We start from the raw sequence: 25,555 nt of genomic DNA, 5'->3' as shown, positions 1-25,555 counted from the left end.
AATTAGAGAGGGGTTCATATCTGTTAAATGGATTAGGGTATAGACAGGGACAGGTATGACCATGTCACTCCCCTATTCAATAAACTCTCTATTGCCTCCAGGATCAAATAGAAAAATCCTGTTTGGCATTTAAAGATACATTTTCAGTTTTCTTACACCTTACTCCCCTCCATGTACTCTTTTTTATGTAAAACACTCAATCTCCTGAACATTTTCACTTTTTCTCAGGGCTGGAATTCTCTACCTCCTGGCTTCCCATTCTCCCTCAGTCAGCTCGCATCCAACTTTTTGCCAGAAGCCTTTTTCAGGGCTTCTTAAGATTAACGTTTTCCCTTTGAAACTATCTCCAATTTATCCTGTAGTTTGTACTTTAGTCGTTTGCATGTTATCTTCCCCATTCAACTCCTTGAGGATAGGGACTGGTTTTGCCTTTATTGTATCTCTAGCCTCAGACCCTGACATATAGTACGTGCCTAATGCTTGTTGATTAATTGTATTGAAATGAGGGGCCATCCCCTATTATTTTTGTATCCCCAGTGCATGGTAAACATTCCATACCTGTTTACTGATTGTTCATCCTAGTTGAGAATGGTCTATATGTAATGCTGTATATATATTAAAAGAAAAGGGTTTCTCTCTGGACATTCCTAATAACCCTCATAAGCCATCTGTTTAACTTTCTGCTGAGTCAGTCTGTTGGGCACTATAGGCTGCCCAAAGCAACTTCCCAAATCACATTTAGGGAGAGTTATCACCAGATGCGTGGGGGGAGGGTTGTGGAAGGAGGCTCTTTGGAAGAGTCTGGACAGCTGTGAGTAGTGTGTGAAACAGCCATTCTATCAGGATTCCGGGGCTGTGGTCAGTGACTCCGAAGAGGCAATCAGCACCCTCCAGGCTGACCGCAAAAGAGAACAACAAAAAACCTGATTATGGGAAGGCCTGAGTCTGGCCGGAATAAATGAGAGCAGGAGCGGAGGCTGGAGGTAAAGAAAGGAGAGGGAAGGAGAGGGGCTGATGGGAGCAGCCCAGCAGCCTGCACTGGCCGCGAGCCACCAAGAGGAGGAGCAGAGAAGCCTTTGAGCATATTAAAGAAGCCAGGCTTAGCACAAGCCAGAGGAAAACACATCCATAGAAGGAGCCTGAGAGAAGACAGCCCTGCAGTTTTTTTCCTCGTCTTTTCTTCTTTCTCCACTTCCTGGTGAATTGCTTCAAATACTTTTTCCCCCCTTTTCCCTCCTCCCCACCTCTCCAAGCAACAAAGAAGAGAAAAACTTTCTCCTGGTTGAGGCTTACCAGGTGAGAAGGAGGGTGTGCACCAGGGCTCCATTCGGTTTCCTTTCTTCGCCCTCCCCCCAAATTCTCCCAACCCCAACCCCCAATCCTTAGGAGCTCCGTGTGGACATCGTATTCGGGCTCAAACTAAGCACCCCCCCACCCCCCATTTCCTCTCTGCTGGAGAGAAAGGGAGTGAGGTTGGGAGAAGGAGGAGGCAGCAGAGGCAGCAGCAGCGGCGGCAGCGGCAGCGGCAGCAGCAGCAGCAGCAGCAGCAGCAGCAGCAGCAGCCAGAGCAGCGCCCTGGGAGGAGGCTGAGGCAGAAGCGCTCCCGGCCAGCTCCCTCTAACAACGCCGCCGCCGCCCCCCTCAACCCCGCCCCCCTCCCCCCAGGACTCCCAGACATGAACGCCACTGCGAAAAGTCTCCTTGTCTGCCTCTCCATCCTGCTCCTCTGGAAGCTGGATCGGTTCAGCGAAGCCTGTAGCTGCTCCCCGGTGCATCCGCAACAGGCGTTTTGCAATGCAGATGTAGGTAAGAAAAGGCGGCTCCTGCTTATCTGGAGTATCGCGGCCGGGCTTCGCGGCCACCTCCCTTCTTTCTCTCCCCTCCACCCCCTTCTTCAGCCCATTCTGTATCGCCCATTGGATTCAGCACTTGGAAGCCCCTCTTACCCCCAACTCAGATGAAATCTCCCAGGGGTGGGGGTGGGGGTGGGGGTGAAGGAATCTCACGTGGTGACCAAATAAAAACCACTTGTTTAAACTAGCATCCACCCCTAACTCCCCTTCCTCTCCCCCAGCCCCAACCCCTGAGCAAATCCTGAGCAAAGAAGCCTTAGTTTCCTTAGACTCGGTTGTAAGTTTGACATACAATTTGTCCCCTTTATCTGCTCTTTCTTTCTCTCCTTCCCTCCCCCTTTCCTCTCTCTGATGCTTCTCAACCTCAGAATTCCGCTGAAATTCCACTGCAGCTCCAACCCCAGAAAAGGAGCCAGGGAATGGATTTGATTTTGGCAGGCGGCGGGCTCGAGGATGCTAGTAGGGGTGGGGGAGGGAATGGGAGACACAGCAGAGAATAGGCAAAACGGGGTTTTCTTCGCCCCCCCCCCCTCTTTCTTTCTCTCCCCTCCTAAATCAAGCCGAGGAGGTGAAGGTGAGGGCCTTCCTCAGGAAGAAACTTTTGCAGGTGGGAAGGTTCCATGTCTAGGGTTGAGTTGGTTTCCCCTCCCCCCTTCATTACCCACACCCCTCCTTTTTTCCCTTTTTCTTTTCTTCCTTTTTTTCTCCTTAAAGAAAAAGCTCCCTCTTGAAGGATGCGAGACACTCTTCATAGACCAAATTTCGAGGGCTTGGAGTTGCCTTAGTGAAAGCCACCGTATGAAAGATGGGTCTGAGTCTTTGCCACTCTTGCCCAGGGTGCTCCCACAAAGCAGATGTGGGATTCTGCTTGTGTGGAGTGAAAAATGGTCTTCATTTTGTTTAAGATTTCTGTATGTGTGCATTGGGACTTTTACAAATGTTCTTGAAGTTTCTGGAGAATGGAAGTGGAGGGATGGGGAAGTCCTGCCCCTGACCTCATTGCTATTAGGATTTCAGGGATAATTTTTACTCTGATACCCTCACTGGAGTCCTAGGAGAAGATGGCAGGAGTCAGGAGAAAATAAGAGTGGAAGAAAAAAAAGCTGGACTGATCCATGGTGGGTCCAGCAGACAGGGGGCAGCCAGAAAAGAAAGGAAAAAGCTGAGCAGGGTAGATTTCAATCTACTTACCAAGTATAAATAGCTTTACAGGCCTTTAAGCCCTTGGTCATGATTAGCAATGGTCTTTTAGTTTAACCAAAACAGAAAATATCAAGGTCAGGTTCTCTAGCCCACTATGCTTCTGTGCCATTTTTATTTTTCCTCCTAAGGGCTGTGCAACCCAAGCTCCTGTTCCTAACCTCCTTCCTATTCCCACAGCTTCTTTTTCTTGTCAAGTCAGATAAGGAGGAACAAAGTGAGGTGCCCTTTCCTGAGATTGGGGTTCCTCTCCATCCCTGCCCCCCCTCATTTTAGTTGATGCTTTCTTAGATCTCCTGCTTTTTACCCTTCCCACCCCCACCCCCCACAACAACAATAAAAACACATGACTTGGCTTCTTTGGATTATAGCTGGCTCTCCTCATAGGCTTATAGTTCTATACTACCTGTAGGAAAAACTTAGGTAGGTTCAGATTTTGCTTTGTTTCATAGTTTCTTATTTTAATAATAATATCCAAACATATTCAGGTTTGCAAAGCCTTTCATCCTCAAAAGTGAGTCACTCCCAAGGATTTGTCAGAATTTTGGTTTGACCAAGATGAATGCAGGTTTATGTGGACACAATTATATGAATGACTCAATTTAGAAACCCTTGGACTTAAAAATGAGGGAGAGAAGGGCAGGTGATTCTTCCCAAACAGGACTTTATAGAGGATGAGAAGGTCTTGAGGTATTTATTCACTTTGAAGGGAGAGTCGCATCCTAACTATCTCAGATGTGGAAACAGCCTAGGTCCCAGTGACGACCTTCCCTTGTGCTCATTTCCCATTGAGTTTTTACTGGGAACAGGATCACAGATTTAGACCTTTGAGTTTATCTGGTCCAGCTCCCTCATTTTACAGATGAGACAGCTGAGGTTTAGAGTGATCTACCCAAAGTCACACAGGTTACTAAATGACAAAGGCAGTATTCAAAGTCACATCATCTAATTTCAAAGCCAGAGTCCTTTCTAGCATACCAGCACCTCTCAGGGAGTAGCAGGAAGATTTACTGTGCCAGTGAATCATATCTCATGGGACTGAATCAGATGCAGACACTTGGGAGAAGCTCATGGATCTCAAGACACACAGGTTCCTGTTTACTCAGTGCTGGTAAGGAAGGGGCTGGGCTCAGGGAAAGCACCTCCACATACTTCAGCTGCTTTGGGAATAAAACAGAATCCAATTACTTCTTTCATCTCCATCTCCTCCCTAATCCTCAGGCATTTTCCTCTTTGATTGTTGAATTGACAAATGGGTGACAGCACTGTATCAATTCTAGGTATTGGAGGGGAAGAGTGCACCTTATTTGTTGAAAGGAGACTTTTAAAGTGGGTCCCTTTATAGTTCATATAGTTCAGCCATCTCTACTTTCATTCTTCCCCCATGTCTCAGCCTAGGTCATCAGAAACACAAGTTGGCCAAGTCTTCCAATATTATTTTCTCTCAAGCTCTTTTTTTGGGAATGAGGCTGGTTAGAGATTGGATTAAATTGGGAGGTCCAAAGTGTTGATACGAAATTATTAATGACACCTCTTACATTGATCAACAAATCCGCTACAGTTTAGCAATAATATCTCACATTTTGCCTTTCAATTGTTTGTTGTTGTTCAGTCTTTTCATTTCCAACTTTTTGTGACCTCATTTGGAGTTTTCTTGGTAAAGATGCTGGAGTGGTTTGCTCTTTCCTTCTCCTGCTCTTTTTACAGATGAGGAAACTGAGGCAAATAGGATTAATGACTTTCCCAGGGTCACACAGCTGTTTGAGGCTGGATTTGAACTTAGGTCTTCCTGACTCTATGCTCAGTGTTCTATCCCCTGAGTCATCTAGCTGCCCTTTCTAATTGTATCTCAGTACAATATCTTGGGCATAGTAGGTATTTAATACCTTGTTCACTTGAAGTTTGTGCATCACTCTCTCTCTCTCCTTTGAATGTTCAGCTATTGTCAGGCAGATCTGATTGATGATAGATAGACATTGCAAACAAAATCATTTGGTTTTTTGTTTTGGGGAGTCATTGGGCACTTAACCAAGTGACTTGCCCAGGGTGACACTGTTAGTAAGTGTCTGAGGCCAGATTTGAACTCAGGTCCTCCTGACTCTAGGGCCAGTGCTCTATCCAAACCAAAATCATTTGGATACATTTGTGAGTTTGGGGGGTTGAATTTCATAGAGAATGAAGGGCAGATAAGAACCAAAAACATCCTTGGGGCCAATTCCATTGTTGCCCAGTTAGACCTAGAGCAGCAATATATATGACTGGACATAAAGTTTAGGAGGGTATAAAAAGACTCTGCATTTATTAAGCATCTACTGTATACAAGGTGATATTGCTAGGTACTGAGAGCCAAGTGATGAGGTCCTTAGCCCTAGACGAGCTTGAAATCAAATGGGTTAAGGACAAATGCACTAGTAAATATAATACAAAGTTGAGCACAAAAGTACATTTGAGGCACAAATATGTTATGAGGATACAGAGGAAAGGATTTCAGTCCTGAGTATCACTGATAGAAAAAAAAAAGGCATTAGAAGAGAAAAAGAATATAGGTGTTGCAACAGGAAGTTATAAGGAATTGAAGTGAGAACCCTGGAGATAGTACAGTTCTCTGACAATCCAATCATGTCACCCTAAAGAGTCTTTACCTTAATAAAAAGGATTTTTTTTCAAGTGCCTTTCTTCCAGAGAGCTCAGTGGTTTAAATTATGGAGCATCCATCAGGGAAAACCCTTCATTCTTCTTATAACAAAGCCCCGTTATCATTAGGGCATGAACTTTGAGATATTTTCAAGTAAGGATAATGTATAGACACCAGTATGTTTACAGTCTCTCTCTTGGTTCCCTTTTCTGTTCAAGAGCATACATTTTTCAAACAGCTGAGTTGGAATTAAAGGAAGAGAGTGGGCATGCAACAGAATGAAACTATCTGGCCTGATCGTAACCATGATCACACCAGTACTACTCAATTAATTGTAGTGGGAAAAGATTTCTGCTTTATAGATATGAAAACTGAGGATTCTGGAGAGAGAGTAAACTAATGGTACCAAGCCTGATGCATATGGAGGACTCCTGTGCCTGTTCCCTGGACTGGGCTGCCTGTTTTGTTGGGCTATGTCAGAAGCTTTTCTTGGATTCCAGTTGCATACTTCTAGAGAATTCAAACAAGAAAGTTTGGGTGAAGGTTTTGTTCTAAGAAAGAAGCAGCCTTTTGTGACATGTCAGGTTTTATCTGGTCATTTGACTGGGTCTGGAAGCAAGAGCAAGGCTGAGCAATTTTACTTTTTCCTTGCCCAGAAAGTTCTGATTTATCATCCTGAGGTCATAAACACTTGCTTTAGGTAGCCTGAGTGGCTCAAAGATAGCATTAACCAGAGAGTGGATCAGAGATACGCTACAGGCATTGGTATGGAATTAAATGTCAACAAAGGCATCCTGCACAGGCGACTTGCTTTGCCTTTATGGTTGGGCTTCTGAACACAGAAGAAGCTTTCTTCACACTGTCATTTAGAATGCTTTGCAGCTGAGAGGGTCATAGAGGTAAAGTACTTTTTTGGCAGATGGAAATTGGACCTTTCCTCTAAAAATATGACAAAAAATAGGTGTTTAAAAATGAGGGCAGAGTATGGAGACATGGAGGAGGGGGTGTTGGGGATGAATTGAATGTAATTTGTGTCTACCACTTCTCGATGGTAAGATTGCTTAAGTTGTACTCTATGAAATTTACTTAACTTTGGGGGCAATTGTTTCTTGCAATTTTTTATTGCAGTGGTCAATTCAGGAGCATTGGGTTTAGAGTCAAAGTCATGTAAGTGGGTAAGTGAGAGAGGAAAGGTTTCAGCCCAGGTCCTCCAACTCCAAATACAGTGTTCTTTGTACTAGGTCCCTTTATCATGAACATTTTTGTGAAATTTAAAGACTACTATATGTTGGCAAGATGTTATTATGGGAGCGTAAGGAGGTAAAGTAGAAGATAGGAAATTAAAAGCTGGCTGTTAATGTCCCCCAAAATACAGCCATTCTCCACTCCCCACCTCTCCCCAGTTTACAGGTACTACTTGCTTGTTATAAATAGATATACTCTGGGAAAGCAGTTATTTGCAAGACTGGACTGGCCTATTCTTCAAGTTCTTGACTTTATTCCAATGCTTGATGGTTTCAGTGACTGGAAGCTGGGGAAATAACTTTGGGGAAAAGGATTGTTCAAAGAACCTGAAAGGAATGCCATTCTGAGACAAGGTTTCTACTCACCAGTTTATTTCCTTTGTGAGGACCACACTAAGTCAAGTGATTGTGGTACCCAGTTCAACCAGCATCTACTCTGTTCCAGACACTGCTACATCCTGGCATATGAAGACAAAAGACAAAACAGCCCTTGTCCTTAAGGAATTTACATTTTTATGTTGTAGAGGGGCAGAAGTTTAGGACTGTAACATCTCTGTACTTGTGATATATGTTTGATTTTCTACTTACTAGATTCTCTGTCTCATACTTATCAGTAACTGCTGTCAATGTGACTGGGGAAAAGGAAGGGATCTTTATCCCAAAACTTTACCTTGAAAAGAGGAATCTTGACCGGTTTTACCTCTGCAACTTTCTGAATTCCAATTAAATAATGAATGAGTGGAAAGGAACCTTCAGAGGTTATCTAGTCCTGCTGTAGAGTCTGTAGGCTGGTGAACAGCTAAACCTTCAGAAATGAGGGACATAGACATGACATGGTCAGGATTAGAATTTAGCAGAACTGGCTACTCCCTCTTTATGGCTCCCACCCTCCTGTGTGTATGTAGTCACACTCTCTCAACTCCTTCCTTTCAGGAGTAATTCTCTAGTCATTTTACTGGTCTCCACCCTCAGAGGGGAGGGGTTGGGCAAATCTCTGAGCCTCAGTTTCCTCATCGAAAATGCATTACCTTATTCAAGTGAGATAATATTTGTAAAACCTTTACATAGTCCCTGACACATGGTATGTGCTTCATAAATATGTGTTCCCTACATTTCACTTCCCTACATTTCACAAGACTGTTGTGTGGATTAAATGTAATAATGTATGTGAAGTCCTATAAAATGTCAGCTATTCTTATACTCCATATGATCAACTTTTCCACCTTAACCATTTTCTGTGCTGCCAGCATTGCTGTCGCTGCTTTACCCTTGAGACTTGGCCACCAGAGGCCATTTTGCTCGAGAGTCCTCCCCTACCCCCCCACTTCCCATATATTGTTCTGAAAATTGTTCATCCAATCATTACTACCATTGTTTCTGGAAAGAACACATCAGTGAATTTGCTTTGTGGTTCCAGTCTTTGTGACTTCCCAGACTAGAACGCTTTTGCTTGTCCACCATTTCCCTTGTTAAAGTTATTCCTTCTGCATTATAAGACTTTAAGGGCAAAGAATATCTCATTGTATATACCCTTAGCACTTAAGATGATGCTTGACACTTAGTAAGTACTTAATAAATGTTGTTTGTACATTCATTCATTTTGCTTCCATTCATGTACTGGCTGTGTGACAAAGAGGAAGTAACTTAACATTTCAATGTCCCAGGTAACTCCCTAAGGTGATGACTTATGAAAGAGTTGCTGGTCTGTATCAATCAATGTACCAGCATTTTTAAAACATCTACTTAAGCCTTGTGTTAGGGATCCCACTCACAAGGAATTTATTTTGTGTTGGGGAAAACAACATATGTATCAGGAGGGAGGCTTTTTTTCCACACTCGGAGATCCACACACCAATGAAATAACAGATCCAGACCAAACTATCAATTACCCATGTTATTCATGGATAATGTTCATTCCTAGGTTCACTTTGCCCTGCCATTAGACACACTTTTAAAATGTCTTTCCCCATTAGTTGTATATCCTTAGGGACTACAGCATTATGTTAACAACCTTAGCCAAACACACTTAAAAAGGTATCTGCTTATGGAGGTTGGGGGTAATGTTTAAATGTATACACCAAAGCCAAATGAAATGTTATTTTGATGGCCTCCTGTACTGGATTATCCATGTCACTCTGTTCTATTAACATAGACAAGGGACAATTGAGAGTATTACATTAAATGTTTACTAAAGCACTCTGCCTTGCTCTTGGCCTTATCACTTTAGAGGGATATAGAAAACCAGGGGAAGAGTTGTCTACTTTTCATGCAAAAATATGACCAGAATTTGGTGATCGCCCTGTATTTAGGGTACAGAAGACAGAGGGTTAGAGATTTTAGGTTTTAAATGATTAAAAGTACTGTATTTAACTACAAAGAAAGGTCTTAAAATCTGTGGAAGATTATCCATTATAGTAGTTGTCATTTCCAAGGGAAATGAGTTTTTGACTTATGCATGAAAAAATCTGAAAAATGGCATAGAATATGTAATGGGTATAAAGAATGTCCTCTCAATGAGATTCCAACCCACTATATAAAGCTCAGCCATTATTTCTTCTGGGCTTTTCTCTAATAATGGCATTTCTATCACTCTTAGAGGGTTCATTATGTATAGAACTGGCTTTGACTAGAAATGAGAGGAAGTAATGAATGGGATGCCTTTCCTATTTAACAATAGCTCAGATTTTTATAAGGTTTATGGTTTACAAAGCATTTTTCTCAGTCTTCTATTTGAAGTAATGAATGTAATACCCTTCATATTTTAATAGCAGTTCACATTTTTACAGTGCTTCGTGGTTTACAATGCACTTTTCTCAAACAGTCCGATATTGTTAGGTAATATGTTAGTCTCATTTTACAGATAGACTGAGGCTAAAATAGATTAAGTGACTTAGTCATGGTCACTTTTATCAGAGCTCAGATTTGGACCAACCTAAGGACTTCCCCAAAGCCCTTCAGTCTCAGAATTGAGTGTGAGCTAGAGAAGTCTTTTAAGCCATATAAACTTGAGTAGCAAGTTTTATCATTTTAAACTTGAGTAGCATTTTAAAAGGCCAGAATTTCTAATCTCCCTTTTATAAGAGGAAATATTTACTTATTTATTTATGTATCCTAACCTGAAGAAGTATAATAATTTCACTGAAGTTCAGGATTGTTGTTTGTGTAAAGACTGGGAGTGGGTGGGGCATGGATTCAATCAGTCACCTCCAGCCCAATTGAAGTAATTAATAGTGTGCTATATACCCTGATACCTTTATCAAATGAGAACATATCTACAGAATTAATTAATGAAAATTTCTAAAGTAGACACAAAAGTACCTAGTGTTATCATTATGTTGGTCATCATTTGAGCCTTTTCATATCAAATATTTGGAGTTTTTTTTTTACTCATTATATAGGAAGATGTTTTAAAATGAGAGCAGATTTTCATTTTTTTAATCGAAGAGATAAGGACTAGGCATATGATTTCATTGGTGTAGGGAACTACAAAGTGTGAGAATTTCTGAGTGCAGGTCAGCAGCTTCTGTTCAAATTAGTCTTAGAGAGTTGCCTGGAGTACTAAAACATTAAGAGTATCATCCAGAGTTACAAAGTTACTGTTTCAGAGGTGGATTTGAACTTAGGTCTTCCTGGTTTTGAGACCAGCTCTCTATCCACAACAACATGCTATTTTTTTATCATGAGAATTAAGGGGAAATAGTATTTACTTTATAGAATCTTGCTTTGCAATTTATCTTTGTTTCAGTGTCTTTAATCAACAAGTAAGGAGTCCTTTTAGCAAGGCTGAAGTCCTTACTCGAGAATGGAATAATACTTTACTGATAGTAGTATGAAGTTCCTCCACCTTGAGGTCAAACTTGGAGCTAGCCAGCGGCTTCCACTCCTTTGTTCATACAGAAGGTTTAGTATTTAGCACCTTACAATGAGTCAGCTTCACATTTGTGTCTAGAGCTGTTAATAAGAGTTATGACCTACTGCCATCTCTGTCCTTTGGGGCTAAAGTAAATGAAAACAGACTATGATTATAGCAAGAAGGTCTTAAGATAGATACCAGAAGACAACAACAACTTTCTGAATGAGACTTGGAAGGCAATGGCATGGCGTACCCTAGACCGGGGGTTCTTAACTTGGGATCCAAGAAAGGGGGATCTGTGATTTTTTTAAAAATAACATTTTCACTACAATTGGTTTGATAGTTTGTTATCCCATGTTTTTTTATGCATTTAAAAATATTATTCTGAGAGAGGCTTCATTCATAAACTTCACCAGACTACCATAACACATATACATATGCAAAGGTTAAGAACCCTTGGACTAGGCAGTAACATTCCTTGAGCAATGAAGACCATATATACATAGGGTTACCCAAATCAGAATTTTGTAAAAAGCTTTAATATGACCCATCAGTAAGAAGCAAGTATTTTCTGTGATTAGAATGCTAGCCTTATGCTGCTTCTAGTGGAGACAAAAGACAAGACTGGAGGGAGAGGTAAAGATGGAGGACAAAGAAGCCAACTGACCTTCATACCTGTCTTATTACTTGTAAAGTCAAGATATCTTGCTGAGGGGGGAAGGGTATCACTCAAGGGTGGGCTGGTTCAACAACTAAGTCTGGGAGGGGGAGATGTATATTCATAATATACTTTAAAATTTAATCTGCATTATTAACACTTTCATAAGTCTAGACAACCAACTAAACAATAAACCAAGCTTTGATGTGTAGCCTTCTGAGGTGTAAATGCTTAGAATGAAAACAGCTCAGCCAGTTTAAGCTGGCTCCTGCACACCAGTGATGTAATTAATCATGGCGATGTTAGGAGTGGTAGGTTATGAAAATCTCTAGCACTGTGGTTGCCTCTGTAAGGGTCTATGTGTTGGGTATGATCATTTTTTTTGTTTGTTTTTAAGAATCTTTTGATCCATTTTCTCTCTCTGCTCATCTTAATTTTTTTTTAGCAGCTCTTTTCTGGTTAGAGATACATGAGCATTCTAATTGGACATTTTCCCCTTGGGCAGCATGTCTGTGCCCCTGATTTCACCCCCTGCCCTGCTGTCATAGCATCAGAACACTGTTGTTCCTATGGCAACAGCCTGACATAGCAGGCCAGAGAAGAATCTGGAGCTGTCGCTGAAAATGAGGGAGCATTTATTTCCACTACCTTTGGTCATTTGGCAAGAGAAACCCCACCCATTTTTCTTTGGTGGCTTGTTCCTCATTGGAACATTCCTAATTTTTTTCTCCCCTTTGTGAAGGCGTCACTATTTGGTCACCATCTGTTTAGAGAGCTTTTGTTGTGGTGAGGTGATGAGGCATTCTGTTTGGGGAGATGGGCTATAAATTGACTAGCAGAGGCCCCCCACAAGATTTTAGATGCTCTGTATTTTGGTAGCCTCTTTTTAATGGCTACTAGGTCTATAAAGCTTATAGAATAAAAACCAAACCCAAGATACAAGAGAGAAGGGTGACAAAATTGTCACTTACTCATAAGGTAAACATGGTTACAGCTGATTAGGGGACCCAGAGTTAAATTATTTAGGGAGACTGGTTAGCAGAAAATAAATCAGCCCTAGGTTTGGAAGAAAAAAGAGGTGATGCAAATCATTTTCAAAAATACTTTTATTATTGTCACATTTATGTCTATTTAAGACAGTTCTTTGCATCAATCAATTGAATTGATTACAGCAATGTAGCAAGGATTTATTGGGAGTTTATTTTTAGTGTGGTTATAAAAAAAATATGACAGTTGATTCTTGCCCTGGAGGTGCTTATAATTTTGGAGAAACAAGATTCACATATATGAAACAATTAGAAAATGAGACAAATTTTTAAAGTAATATCTTACTTATCTGGAAGTAATTTTTTCAGCAATCTTAAATATCTAGAACACAGACAAGAACCCTAAAGTAAGCAAATAAGGCTCCTGAGCAATCAAAACATGTCAAAAAGTCTGTGTATTAAAGCCCATTGCATTTTATTCTAAGGAAAACTCCCATCTCAGAACCCATTTGCTCTTGCTTTAGATATAATTCTAACTAGCCTACTTAACTGATTTCTCAATCTACAGCAAATTTGGGCCATAAATTAGGAGGGATGGGGAGTCTGCTAGAGACAGTCAGACTGACAAGCAGCAAGAAGTGCTTGCTAACAGCCAAGAAAGAACAGAAGAGGCAGAAAAGCTATGAAACACACACACACACACACACACACACACACACACACACACGCCTTAGATCTAGGTGGGAAGTCACTTAGATTAGGAGCAAACAGTCCCAGCTACTGCAATAGCCCCAGGGAACATCATTTTATTACAGTACAGTATAATTTTTGTAATTATATTTTCATGATGATGAGTCTGAATCATCAGGAAAAGGTTAAATTATGCTCAGAATCTGCCCTTTAAAAAGGCTGGAAGTATGTAAACCATTTTAGAAAAATTTCCAGTGAAAATGGTACTTAAAAATTTGGTGGGTTTAAAGAAAAGACACAGTACTGGATGTGTGTTAGTCAAAAGACCAAGATTCAAATCCTAGCTTTGCTAGTTACTATCTAATGGAATGGACTCAATGATGACTGAAACCCTCCACTCTAAATCCTATGATTCCAAGAATTTGTTCATTGAATTCTGAAAGAAAGTGGAGCCATTGACTGAAATAAGAAAGTTAGAAAAGACAGCTAGCTTAGGTGGAGAGGATGAACTTTATTTTAAATGGTCAGTTTGAGATAAGGTAAAGATAATGGGTTCCAGAAAAGCTTGTGGAGTGATTGTTTTCTCTTTGGTAGGGAGAAGTGTTTAAACTCATCAACAGTGAGGAATCTAAATGCTCATTCACATGCATACACACACAATCACACCACACCACACCATACCATCCCACACTACATCACACATAGTGACATGCAAAGATAAAAGGAGATTAAAAAAAAAAAGATAAATGAGATAGTCTTTTGCCCCCAAGTGCTTTATTTGGGAGACTGGAAAGTCTCTCCTGAATGTGAAGCTGATGGCTGATAGTCTCTGCATTCTTTTACTGTGGTTGCCAGGATCCTAAAAGAATGAAGTTCTAGTTAGGAAAAAATTGTTCTTGGTTATCTTCTACTGAATGGAACTCATGCCTTGAAATAAGTAAAGGTAGTCAAAAGGTAGGAAGTATGCCTCAGGAGAAGTTTCTGTAGCCACTGCTACCTCCTCCTCCTCTTCCTCTTCCTTCTGTCTCTCCTCTCTATCTATCTCTGTCTCTCTGTCTCTGTCTCTCTCTCCCTCCAACCTACATCCATTCCAGGTAAGATGAGTGAAATGATCTATTGAACTGTACAAAAGTGTCAATTTCTTCGTATCTTTAAAATTGTTTCTGTCTCAAATTTTCCTTTTTTCAGACTATCTTAGATTGTGGTATAGGTGAAATCTTTCTGAGGTCTAAGCTGCCTGATAAAGACAATAATATTAATACAACTTCCTCCTATACATATGAATAGAACTACAGCTTGAGGGAGAAGTTTTGGATACTGAAGACTGATCTTGGGAAAAGGTCAGGCTAACTATTATCATCAGTAATCTCTAAACATTTTGCATTCAGTTTTGATTAACCTAATACCGTTGTTATCTGAGTAACCATGTTCAGTGCCTGAATTCTATAAAACACATTTAATTCTAAAATATTATGAATACGATTTTATCTGTAAAGATTCAGAAGGTACAGCAACTTTCTTTTCATGCTTTATACTCATTGTGAATATGGGGAGCCAGAAACCCAGGCTCTAATCCTTGATTCATTAGCCACCTGTATGATCCTGGCTCTCACTTAGAACTATAAAGTCATGGAATTTTCAGTCTGGAAGATACCTGAGAGACTATCCAATTCAGCAAGAATTTATTAAGCACTTACCAGGTATAAGGCAGTATGCTGGTATTTTCCAAATTACCTGGGCCAGAGGATACTTAAGAAATAGTCACTTCTTGTCTCATTTCCTGCCTCCTCTGGTTAGCATTGGAAGCTTTTCTTAAACAGACTGTTGCCTATCTTTTCAGACTTATTTTACATTATTTGTCTTTATATATTATTCCAACTAAAGTGGTCTATTTCCTGTTTTGTATTCAGCATTTCATCTCCTACCTCTTTGTCTTTTACTCAGGCTGCTACCCCCACTCCCATGCTTAAAATAGTCTAATTCCTAATTTACAGTCCCTCATTCTTCAAGATTCAGCTCAAGTGTCTCCTGTTTCTTCTAAACCTTTAATGATCCCATTTGGTCTTTCTCCCCAAATCATTTTGTATTACATATTTCCTATATATAAACTCTTCAAGAGCAGGGATTGTTTCATTTTTTTATCTTGGAAGCCCCAGTGCCTAGAGTTTAAATATGTTGATAATTTTAAAAAAATTCTAGCCTGGGGATATGGGACAACACCAGAATAAAGGTGAGAGATACTATGAAGCAGAGCAGGGGAAATTTGTCTATTTTCATATTAAAATGGAAAAAAACAATTAAAAAAAAAGCAAGCACTGATTGAATACCTACTCAGTATGCTAAGCATAAGTATGCTTGACTCTAGGGATAAAAAGACAAAAAATGACAACGGTCTGTGTTTTCAAAGAGTTTGTACTTTGTTTGGTGGGGACTACATACATTTGTGTACATATGTCAGGGACTGGCCCCTGCCTAGAATGCCTCTTCATGACTTTCCCAGAAGCAGGGTCCCAAGCTGCTGTCACATGGAGACCTTGGAAAGCCCTCATGAAGATGGTGGCAGTTGAGTATCTAGGCCTTAAGGGCAAGGAGGGAGGACAGCCAGTGCAAAGATGGGGTGCTGTGTATGTGGAACCGAAAGGGAGTTTGGTTGGTCCACAGTACACACAAAGAAAACTGATGTACGGTGAGACTGGAAAGTAACTTAGGGTCAGATTGTGAAGGGCTTTCAGTCCCAGACAGAGGAATTAATAATATTGGATTCCAAAGAGATGCAAGGAGCCACTGGCATTTACTAAGGAGGAAAGTGATGTGGCCAAACCTGTACTTTCAGAAAATCAGTTTGGTAGCTATGTAAAGAGTAGTTTGAAGAAGGGGGAGATTTAATTCAGTGCTTCGAGAATCTGTGATTTTTTGCTGTGAGATTCCATCCATTGACACAGTGTAACCTTTTTTGTGTCATAGACCCCTTTGGCAGTGTGATGATAGGGACTTCTTCCCAGAATGTTTTTAACTAGATAAAAATAAAATAGAACCATTGTATTGAAATACAGTTGTGTGTGTGTGTGGTGGGTTTTGGTTTTTTTTTTAAGATCACAAACCCCAGGTTAAAAACCCTGGCTCTGCAGGATCTGTGGCTTAGAAGTTCATAGCCCTGCAACCATCCCAGAGGATGGTCCTTATTGATTTAGGTGGGCTAGTTATTAAATGATAGATGTACTTGAAGCACTTCTGGCTTGCAAAAACTAGTTGGTTTGAGAATGAAGTGTTGGAAGGGAGAGAGGGGAAACCACCCAGAGCAATCAGAGTTTTTGTTTTTGGTCCAGGTGCTTGTGTCTTGAATGCCAAAGGAAGGTATCAAGTGAGACAAAAGTATATCAGGGCTACCATCCTAGAAGGCTTTTTTAGATGAGTAGTAATTGTCCAGGGAAAGAGGCAGGATCCATTACTAACCTTTCTCTCAGACCCAGTAGCAAGTAACTCAGACAATAGCAGTGAGCCTCACCAATAATACTTTGAAAATGTACCACTGATCACCATGGTGATCCACAGAGACAGCATCCACCTTTCCCATCTTGGTTAGCTGCTTGGGCTTTTCCTGGACTGATGCCTTTTTCAGGTATCATTTTAAAGGTTAAAGTACCATATTAATATATCATAATATTATATGTGAATGCTATTTTTAAAGAAGAGGTGCAACACATTTCAGTTCCCTTAGGGCCTTACTAACACAAAGCCTCTGGCATCCCATTTAGGGTTGCAGCAAGAAATGTTTGGGAGCCACTGCCTTAGTTGCTTTACTCAATAACCTGGCATTTGGGGAATTTTCCCAGCCTGCTTTGTGGTTATGTTATCATGACATGAAAAAGAGTAGCGTTCCTTTGGGTGCATGAGAGTACTGCCTCTGCTGAAAAAGCTCTGTGTGACTTTGCTGCCTACTGGTTATTCTCTGTCACCTGGAGCAAAGGGCATGGAAAGCTCTGAGTAATGAATGGCCCCACTGTCTAAACTGCTCCCAAGTCTCTAGGTGTCATCTAGAGGCCAAACTAGGCTATGATCTCTCCTTCCTGTGTTTTGAGTGTAGCTACTGTATGGAAGGGAGGTCTGTGGTTTCCCTGCATGATTATAAAGGCACTAGGCAAAACTTTTCAGCTTGAAGGCATGGACTGGGAAGGGAGAGAAGGAAGAGGAAAACCTCCTGGAAAGCTATGAAAATGTTGTCTTTGGGCCAGATGCTGTTGTCTTGAAAGCCAAAGGAAGAAACTGGGTAGGACAAAGGTGCTTTAGAGCTACTAACCTTGAATGCCAGTAGAGAGGGAGACCTGAGTTCCTCCTGGGGAAGAGCAGTGTGAATAAATCACCTAAGTCAGAAACTGTGCTCTCTCTTTTCTGGGAATCTGCCTGACCTCAGAGCAGCATGCTTTACTGGCTCATAGAAATGTCTCCTCTTCTCTATTCACCCCTTCTGCCCCAAACCCAGAAAAGGTAGGTTATTAGTGGCCAGGGTATAATTTAGTCTCAGTCAGAGTTTTCAGAATGTGAAAAATCTGCCACACCAGACCAAACCCCTTTATTCATTTCTGGCTCCTTAATATCTGTGGTCATAGGGCACAGTAGAGACATAGATGACAAAAACCCACAGATTACCCCATTACCGAAGACTCAGCCAGGAGACTCAACTCCTTCTGCCAGATCTACTAATAAGTATCCTAATAGATGAATTAAAATTTATCCTCTCACAGTTCCTCTCTGCCTTATCAAGTACTTAAAAAAAAAATCACACCCATCCCAGATAGAGAGTGTTGGTAAAAACAAAAGCAATTTCATCCTCAAACCAGAAAATGTCACAAATTGTTAATCAAGCCCTGTATTGTTACTGAGACAGAATCATGGGAATCAATTGAAAGAGCACTGGTTTGGAGTTGGAACGCCCTAGTTTGAGTTTAGCCTCTAATTTTTCTTAGCTGTGCATCTAGGCAAATTACTAACTTTTCTGAACCCCAATTTCCTCCTTTGTAAAATAGGGATAATAGGGCTTATAAAAATGCTTTGTAAATGTGAGGCTCTTATGGTGGGGAGGGTCCATACCATCTTGGGACTGGCTTTAAGACCAGACATGAAAATTGATGAAACTCTTGCATCAACCACGTTTGGGATCTGGTCACCAAAAAAGTATAGCTAACTCTTAAAGATTCAAGAGATGATCATCTGGCAGATCCTTTTTCCTGAAATATTTTTCCATTCTTTCCTATTCCTGCCTTTGACCCCTAGAGACAGAAGATTGACTGATTACATCATTGATTACTTTAGAGTCTTAGAGTCTCAATGAAGTCCCCTATAATTGGTCAAAGGATTGTTGATGACCTCTTCCCAGACTCTCTCTGTGTGAACTTGGAAATATTTACAGATGTTGTGTCTGCTTTTGTAGAATTTCAGAGTAAGAAGGGGCTTTAAAGGGCATTTCATCTTGTCTAAACCATACCTATACAAGAATTCCCTTTACAAACTACCTAGTAAATGGTCCTTTAGCATTTACTTGAGGATACACAATGAAGAGGAAACCAGGCCTCCTGAAGCAACCCATTCCACTTTTAGACAGCTCTAATTGTTAGAAAGTATTTTCACTTTCTATAACCCTATCCCTTTTCCTTTAAATCAAGCCTAAATTTGGCTAGTTACACCTCTTCCAGATCCTAGTTTTTCCATCCAGTGATCCAAGATGAATTTCCTAGAACAGCTTCTTTGTTTGCATTTATCTTTACTATGCCTAAGTCAAATATAATTCAATATTCATATCATGTGTTTGCTCAGCTAACTTTGTGCTGGTTTGTTTTTGTATTTTTTGGGTTCTTTTACGTGTTTTTCATGTCAGAGTGTTCGACTCAATAATTGCCTATGTTGTTATTATTTGGTCTTTTCAGTCATGTCCAACTCTCCATGAGCCCATTTGGGGTTTTCTTGGTAAAGATACCTGGATAGTCTGCTCATTTTATAGATGAGGAAACTGAGGCAAATAGGGTCAAGTGACTTCCCAAGGTTCACACAGCTAGTAAATAAGTGTCTGGCTAGATTCAAACTTGGAAACAGGAATCTTCCTGATTCCAAACCAAGCACTCTATCCACTGCACCACCTAGCTGTCCCCAATAATTGGCCTTTGGAGGTTATCTTTTACCTGTGTAATAGTGTCTAGCAAAACATAGTAACTTTTTATCAGGATGGTCTAAAGACCACAGGCTCTTTAGAGTCATAATATGAGATTTGCATTCACAGTTCTATAACTATCTTTCTATGTGACTTTGTTATCTTTGCTACTTTGAGCCTCAGTTTCTACATGTGCAAAATGGGATTACTATCAACCCTTCTTTTCTCAGATTGGTCATAAGGATAAAGTGAAATAATAGAATTATGGTTTTGTAAGGGAGTTTGGAGCTCATCTTTAACTAATTAGGTTTACTCTCCATCTGCCAATGTTTGAATTACTCTGCATTTTCTAGACACACTCAGAAATATTCTCAGGCCCATCTCTGGACATCTAGGGGGAAATGGAAAGTAGTTGGGTTCTTAACCAAAGAAAAAGTACTTATAAGAGATAAAGGAATTTTGATTACATAAAACTGAAAGGCTTTTGCATTAACAAAATATGAGGATTAGAAAAAAAGCTGAGAAAAAAACTTTGCATCAAATGTTTCTGTTAAAAGTTTGATGGTCAAGAGAAATAGGCAACTAAGAGAAATATTAAGACCAAAGGCCATTTCCTAATAGTTAAATGTTCAAAAGATTTGAATAAATAGTTCTCAAAAGAATTGCAAACTATTGACCAAAGAATGTTTCAAATCACTCATAAGAGAAAGACATATCCAGATAGATCTGAGGTTATATCTCATATCAAACAAATTGACAAAAATATGACCCCCAAAATGGAAATGACAAAGAATGGAGTGATAGACTAATGCAGCTGTAAATTGATCTGACCATTCTGAAAATCAATTTGGAATTCTGCATAGAGAGTGACTTAAAATGTCTATGCCCTTTGTCCCAGGTATTCCATTGCTAGGCATATGTACCCAAAGCGTCAGAATAGTTAAAATAGCTTTGTAGTAGGAAAGAATTGAAAACAAAGTATATGCTCATGAATTGGGTTAAGCTGTTCTGCATGAATGTAATGGACTATTGCTGTCCTTGCAAGAAACAGTGTAATGAAGGCAGAGTAGCATGGGAAGATGTGTACTGATACAAAGTGAAATAAAAGCAGAACGTAGAAAAGAATATACATAATGACTACAACAGTGTAACTAGAAAGAGTAACAAAAAAATTGAAACCAAATGCTGTGAAATTATGACTGCCTAACCTCAAAGAGGAGATGGGAGACGGTACCTTTCTCACAGACCCCCTAACTTTGTGGAGATGGCAGGCCATAGTTGTAGAAACACTGCATATAGTATCAGATTTTGACATGTTGATTAGTTTTCTGAACTGTTTCCTACTCTGTTTTATTCTTTGTTGAAAGGGATGGCCCTCTGGAGATGAGGGAGAGGAATACATTCAGAAATGTAGATATTGCTATAACAAAAGTTATTAATAGAAAAATCTTCTCAAAAAAGAAAGTAGCTGGCATGTGGAGGCTGCCAAGTGGAGCAAGGGGCATCACATTTAAGGGAAACATGGATAAAGAAGGCTAGGAGTTGGGAGGTAGATGTAAGGAAATGCTTGTAGATTCAACTCTTACTAAAGGTACCTAGGTGTCATAGTAGTAGAGAGTAGACCTGGAGTCAGGAAGTCCTGAATTCAAATTCCTGGGCAAGACATTTAGCTGCTGCCTCAGTTTCCTAATTGCTAAAATGGGGATATAACAATAGCACCTACCTACCGGGGTTGTTGTAACAATAAAAATAATATAATATTTGTAAATCACTTTGCAAACTTTAAAATCCTATATCAGTGCTAAGTATTATTAGCTTTGAGTGGCTGGAAATGGACAGTCAGGCAATAGAGACTCAGCAGGAATAGCAGTAGGATTGCCTACTTTAAATAGGTTTCATTTTATTCAGTGCGATTTTAATGGAGGCCTGTCTTAAATAGGTCACTATATGCATTTGTTTAGTGATTCATCTATAAAATGAAAGAGTTGGGCTTGCTGACCTGTAAGACCCCTTGTAGCACTAAGAATCTATGGTCACTGCGACCCCCCCCCCCCAAAAAAAAGATCAGTCTTTTTCTTTGTCTTCTTCCCCTCCCCCCTTACCTTTTGATTGGGATACTATTTGTAACTTCTCTTTTATTATTGAAGGCAACACCATCCTCCCAGTTCCTTAGGCTCTCAACCTAGGTGTCTCTCTTCCTCAACTCCTCATTATCTCTCACCTCCCGTAGCCAATCTGTTGCCAAGGTCTGTTAATTTCACTTAAGCAACATGTCTCAAATAGACCCAGTCCTGTCCTCTAGCACTGCCACCCCCTCTGTTACAGACCCTCATCATGTGCTCTATTACAGTAGTCTGCTGGTGAGCCTTCAAATCATTGACAGAATCACCCCTCTACTCAGCAAATTCTAGTGGTGTGCTGTTAACACCAGAATCAAATAGAAAATCTTCTACTTGGTATTCCCTAATTCACTCCTACTTTTCTAGTCTTCTTATACCTTACTCCCCACCATGTGCTCTTTGTTCCAGTAACACTGGCCTCCTTGACGTTATGTGAACAGGATACTCCATTGCTTTGGACATGTTCTCTGACTGTCTCCCTTGCCTGGAATGCTCTCCTTCCTCATCTCTGCTTGCTAGCTTCCTTTAAGTTTCAACTAAAATCCCATCTTCTACAGAAAATTTTTCCCAACCCTTCTTAATTCTAGAGCTTTCCTTTTAATAATTTCCTATTTATCCTATAGCTCATTCGTATACATTTGTTTGTTGCCTCTCCCATGAGACTGTGAGCTCCTTGGGGTAGAAGCTCTTTTGCCTTTTTTGTATCTCTTTAGAACAATAGCACTTAGTAGCATTTAGCACGGTATCTGGAATATAATAGGCACATTAAAAGTGTTTACTGATTTGATATTTCACTGAAAGAAATTGAATCCATTTGTCAAAAGCTCCATCTCCCCCACCTTCATTTCACATCACCTAAATGCTTTCTGCCCACTGTCTTCTCCTTCATACCTGTCTCACAGGGAAAGGTGGCTCTTTTCCTTGCCAAGGCAAACCCCTCTACAGTTTTAAGTGATCCCATTCCACCCTATCTTCAGCAGACTGCCCCCTCTACCATCCACACTTTATCTTATCTTAATTCTCTCCCTGTTTATTGGCTGCTTCATTCTCTGCCTATAAATATGCCCATGTCTCCCCCATCCTCAAAAAAAATCCTCATTTAATGCATTCATCCCCTCTAACTATCATCTCACAACCCATGAGAGGGCAAGCTACAACTGAGGCCCCCCTTTCTTCTCACTGTCCTCGAAACTCTCTTTACTGTAACTTCTGACTTTATTTAAACAAAACTGCTCTTCCCAAAGTTACCAGTAATCTCTGAATCACCAAATCTACTGGCCTTTTCTTAATCCTTATTCTTCTTGATCTCTCTGCAGGCTTTGACACTCATCTACCCACTTCTCTCCTGTCTAAGTTTTTATGATACTACTCCATCCTGTTTGTCCTCCTACATGTCTGACTACTCCTCAGTTTCCTTTGCTGGATCATCACCCATTTCACGCCCACTAATGATGGGTGTCTCATCTTTAAACTCAGCATGTCCAAAAATGAACTCATTATTCCCCCCCTAAATTCTTTTCCTTTTTCTAATTCCCTACTGTTGAAGGTACCACCTTCCCCCAGCCACCCAGAATTGCCACCTAAATATCATCATTTACTCCTTAATCCCACTCTCAGTTCCGGTGGCTCCTTATCACCTCTAGGATTAATTTAAAATCCTTTATTTGGCATTCAAAGCCCTTAATAACCTGGCCCCCTGCTACCTTTCTAGCCTTCTTGTATCTTACCCCCATGTAATCTGAGGTCCGGTGATCCTGGCGTCTTTTCTGTTCCTTGCACAAGATAATTTATCTCCTCATTCCAGGCATTTTCACTCTACCCCATGCCTAGAATTCTTTGCTTTCCTAAAGTCCCATTTAAAAATCCTACCTTCTATAGAAAATCAAATCTCATCGCCTTTAATGCTAGTACCTTCTCTCTGTTAATAACCTCCAATTTATCCTGTATATGTCTTGTTTTTACATAGTTATTTGCATGTTGTCTCCCCCATTAGACTTTAAACTTCTTGAGGAGAGACTGTCATTTGCCTTTCTTTGTATCCCTAGTGCTTAGCACAGTATCTGGCACATAGTAGGAGATTACTAAATTCTTATTGATGAATCCTGTCATTGTGCTGCAGGGCTTTTGTTATCTTATGGACAATGGTGGAACATCTGGACTGTCCATCTATTACTCTGGACTGACTGTGGCCTTTTTCTGGTCATACATGTCCTTGATAATGTCTTTTATGCCACTTCTTATGTGTACGTCAATAGTAACATGTTATATATAGCCCATTGATGCCCACAGGGCATCCTAGCATCTCCCTCTGTGGTACCTTCAATTTTGATCTTTCTATGTTTATGACACTCCAAGATTCAGATCTGTAGAGCATTCCTAGAAGAACACCAATGTTAAAAAGATGTACTTTTGCAAAAAACAAACAGGTTAAAATAATTTCCCAAATGCCATACAGTGTAGTCTCCATAATAGCACTAATAAATTATCCTTATTATTAAAACATGAAACAAAGGTGTACTACTATGAAATGAGAAGAATGAATGAAGCAGTAGTATGATAAATGATTTAGAATCAAGCCCCAAAGCTAAGAAAGCTTGGCATCTCTAGGAAAAGAAAAGAGCCTTGTAGAATCCCCAACTTCCTTGAAAAGACCACTCAGGTTCCACTTTCTACATGAAACTTTTACCAATTCCTGTAGTTGTTAATGCTTTCTTCCTCCTAAAATTATTTTTATATACCTTTCAGCATAGATATGTGTTGTATTTTCTTCCTTGCCCTCCTCCCAGTAGAGTGTGAGTCCCTTGAGAGCAATGCTTAGCAACGCAGTACCTTGTACATAGCAGGTCTATTTGCTGAACTGCAATAAGCTATCTATATTTGACTTATATTAGTTAATTGAAATATTGAATGCAGCATGGTTTTCCTGTAGTTATTATCAAATTTTGACCTCAGTTATAGAAATTGACAATTTTTAATTTTTATTGGCATTAAGAGTCTCCCTATGTTGTTCTGCTAGAAATTTCCCATCCTAACCTTCCCTTCCCACCCAACCCCCTTTCCCAAGAAAAATAGAAACCATTTTTTTTTGGTGAGGCAATTGGGGTTAAGTGACTTGCCCAGGGTCACACAACTAGTAAGTGTCAAGTGATCAAGGTCATATTTGAACTCAGGTCCTCCCTGATTCCAAGGCCAGTGCTCTATCCACTGTTGTATCCTCAACCATCCCACTTTAAGGAATTATAAACTTTAAATAAATAAGGAAATTAAAAGTTTCTTGAGATAAGGGTACATGTTGTATGTAGCTTCCTTTGTTTTCCCTTTTCTGTGGTAGGCACTACAATAAATGTTTAGTGAATTGTGTCTGTCACAGTTGCAGATATAAACTGAGGTCCAAGTTCTCCCAAGGCTCTGGGCTCACATAAATAGAGTCCACGCCTGGGAAGCTGATGACACTATGACAGTTTCTTTTTCTAGTTTGTTGCCTCCACCTGGAGGTTAGTTCTTCCTGAATATAAGTACCTATACTGACATTCAAAGTCCTAAATGAATATAAAATATAGGACAGTCTCTATTTCTCCCCTGCCCCCCACCCATGAAATGCATAAGACAAAAAGGCCTCAGAGTAGCCCCAAAAGAAGTAAAAATGCATAAAGCACTACTAAAATAACCTATTAGACTTCCCTGAAAAAGTAAACATACTTTGGAGGGCTACTGAACAAGCAATCACCTTCCCATCAAACCTGAAACATCTTAACAACTCTCAATAATAGTAGGGAAATTTGGCAAGGTCCGGATCTCTTGTTCCCCCCATGATATGGCACAGTGGGAAAAGGTAAAGAGGAAGGTCTGAAGATTATGAAAACCTGATTTTAAAGTCTATAGAAATGTTGGCTGATTTGGAAGCAGTCACAGTTTCTAAAACCCAATGAGTAGATTGCTAATGAGACTTCTCATTCCATGTCCCTCAGTTACCTGCACTGGCCATGTCCTATAATCTCATTTCTTGACTGGGGAGATCCTCAAATTGACCAGTGATACTCCCTATCACCACCACTACAACCCCCCTACGCAGGTCATAAGACATCAAAAAATTGTTTGAACTGCATTAATCTGCTTTTCCTATGGTTATTTTGAACTGAAACAGACAGAAAGATATATACACCTGCTCAACTCT

At 40.2% G+C, this 25,555-nt stretch overlaps 1 protein-coding gene across 1 annotated transcript in view; it reads left to right on the top strand.

The window, feature by feature from the left end:
• The first annotated feature begins 914 nt into the window (after positions 1–914).
• TIMP2 (TIMP metallopeptidase inhibitor 2) overlaps positions 915–25,555 on the top strand; it is an 82,894-nt gene continuing 58,253 nt past the window's right edge. Inside the window, exon 1 of the mRNA XM_072645189.1 lies at positions 915–1,806. Within this exon, the coding sequence (XP_072501290.1) occupies positions 1,677–1,806 (130 nt within the window). The 5' untranslated portion in view covers positions 915–1,676. The remainder of the gene's footprint in view (positions 1,807–25,555) is intronic.

Source organism: Notamacropus eugenii, chromosome 2 (genome assembly GCF_028372415.1).
Source record: "Notamacropus eugenii isolate mMacEug1 chromosome 2, mMacEug1.pri_v2, whole genome shotgun sequence".
NCBI lineage: Eukaryota > Metazoa > Chordata > Mammalia > Diprotodontia > Macropodidae > Notamacropus > Notamacropus eugenii.
Note: the sequence above shows the minus strand (reverse complement) of the source record. Positions and strands in the feature narration are given on the sequence as shown.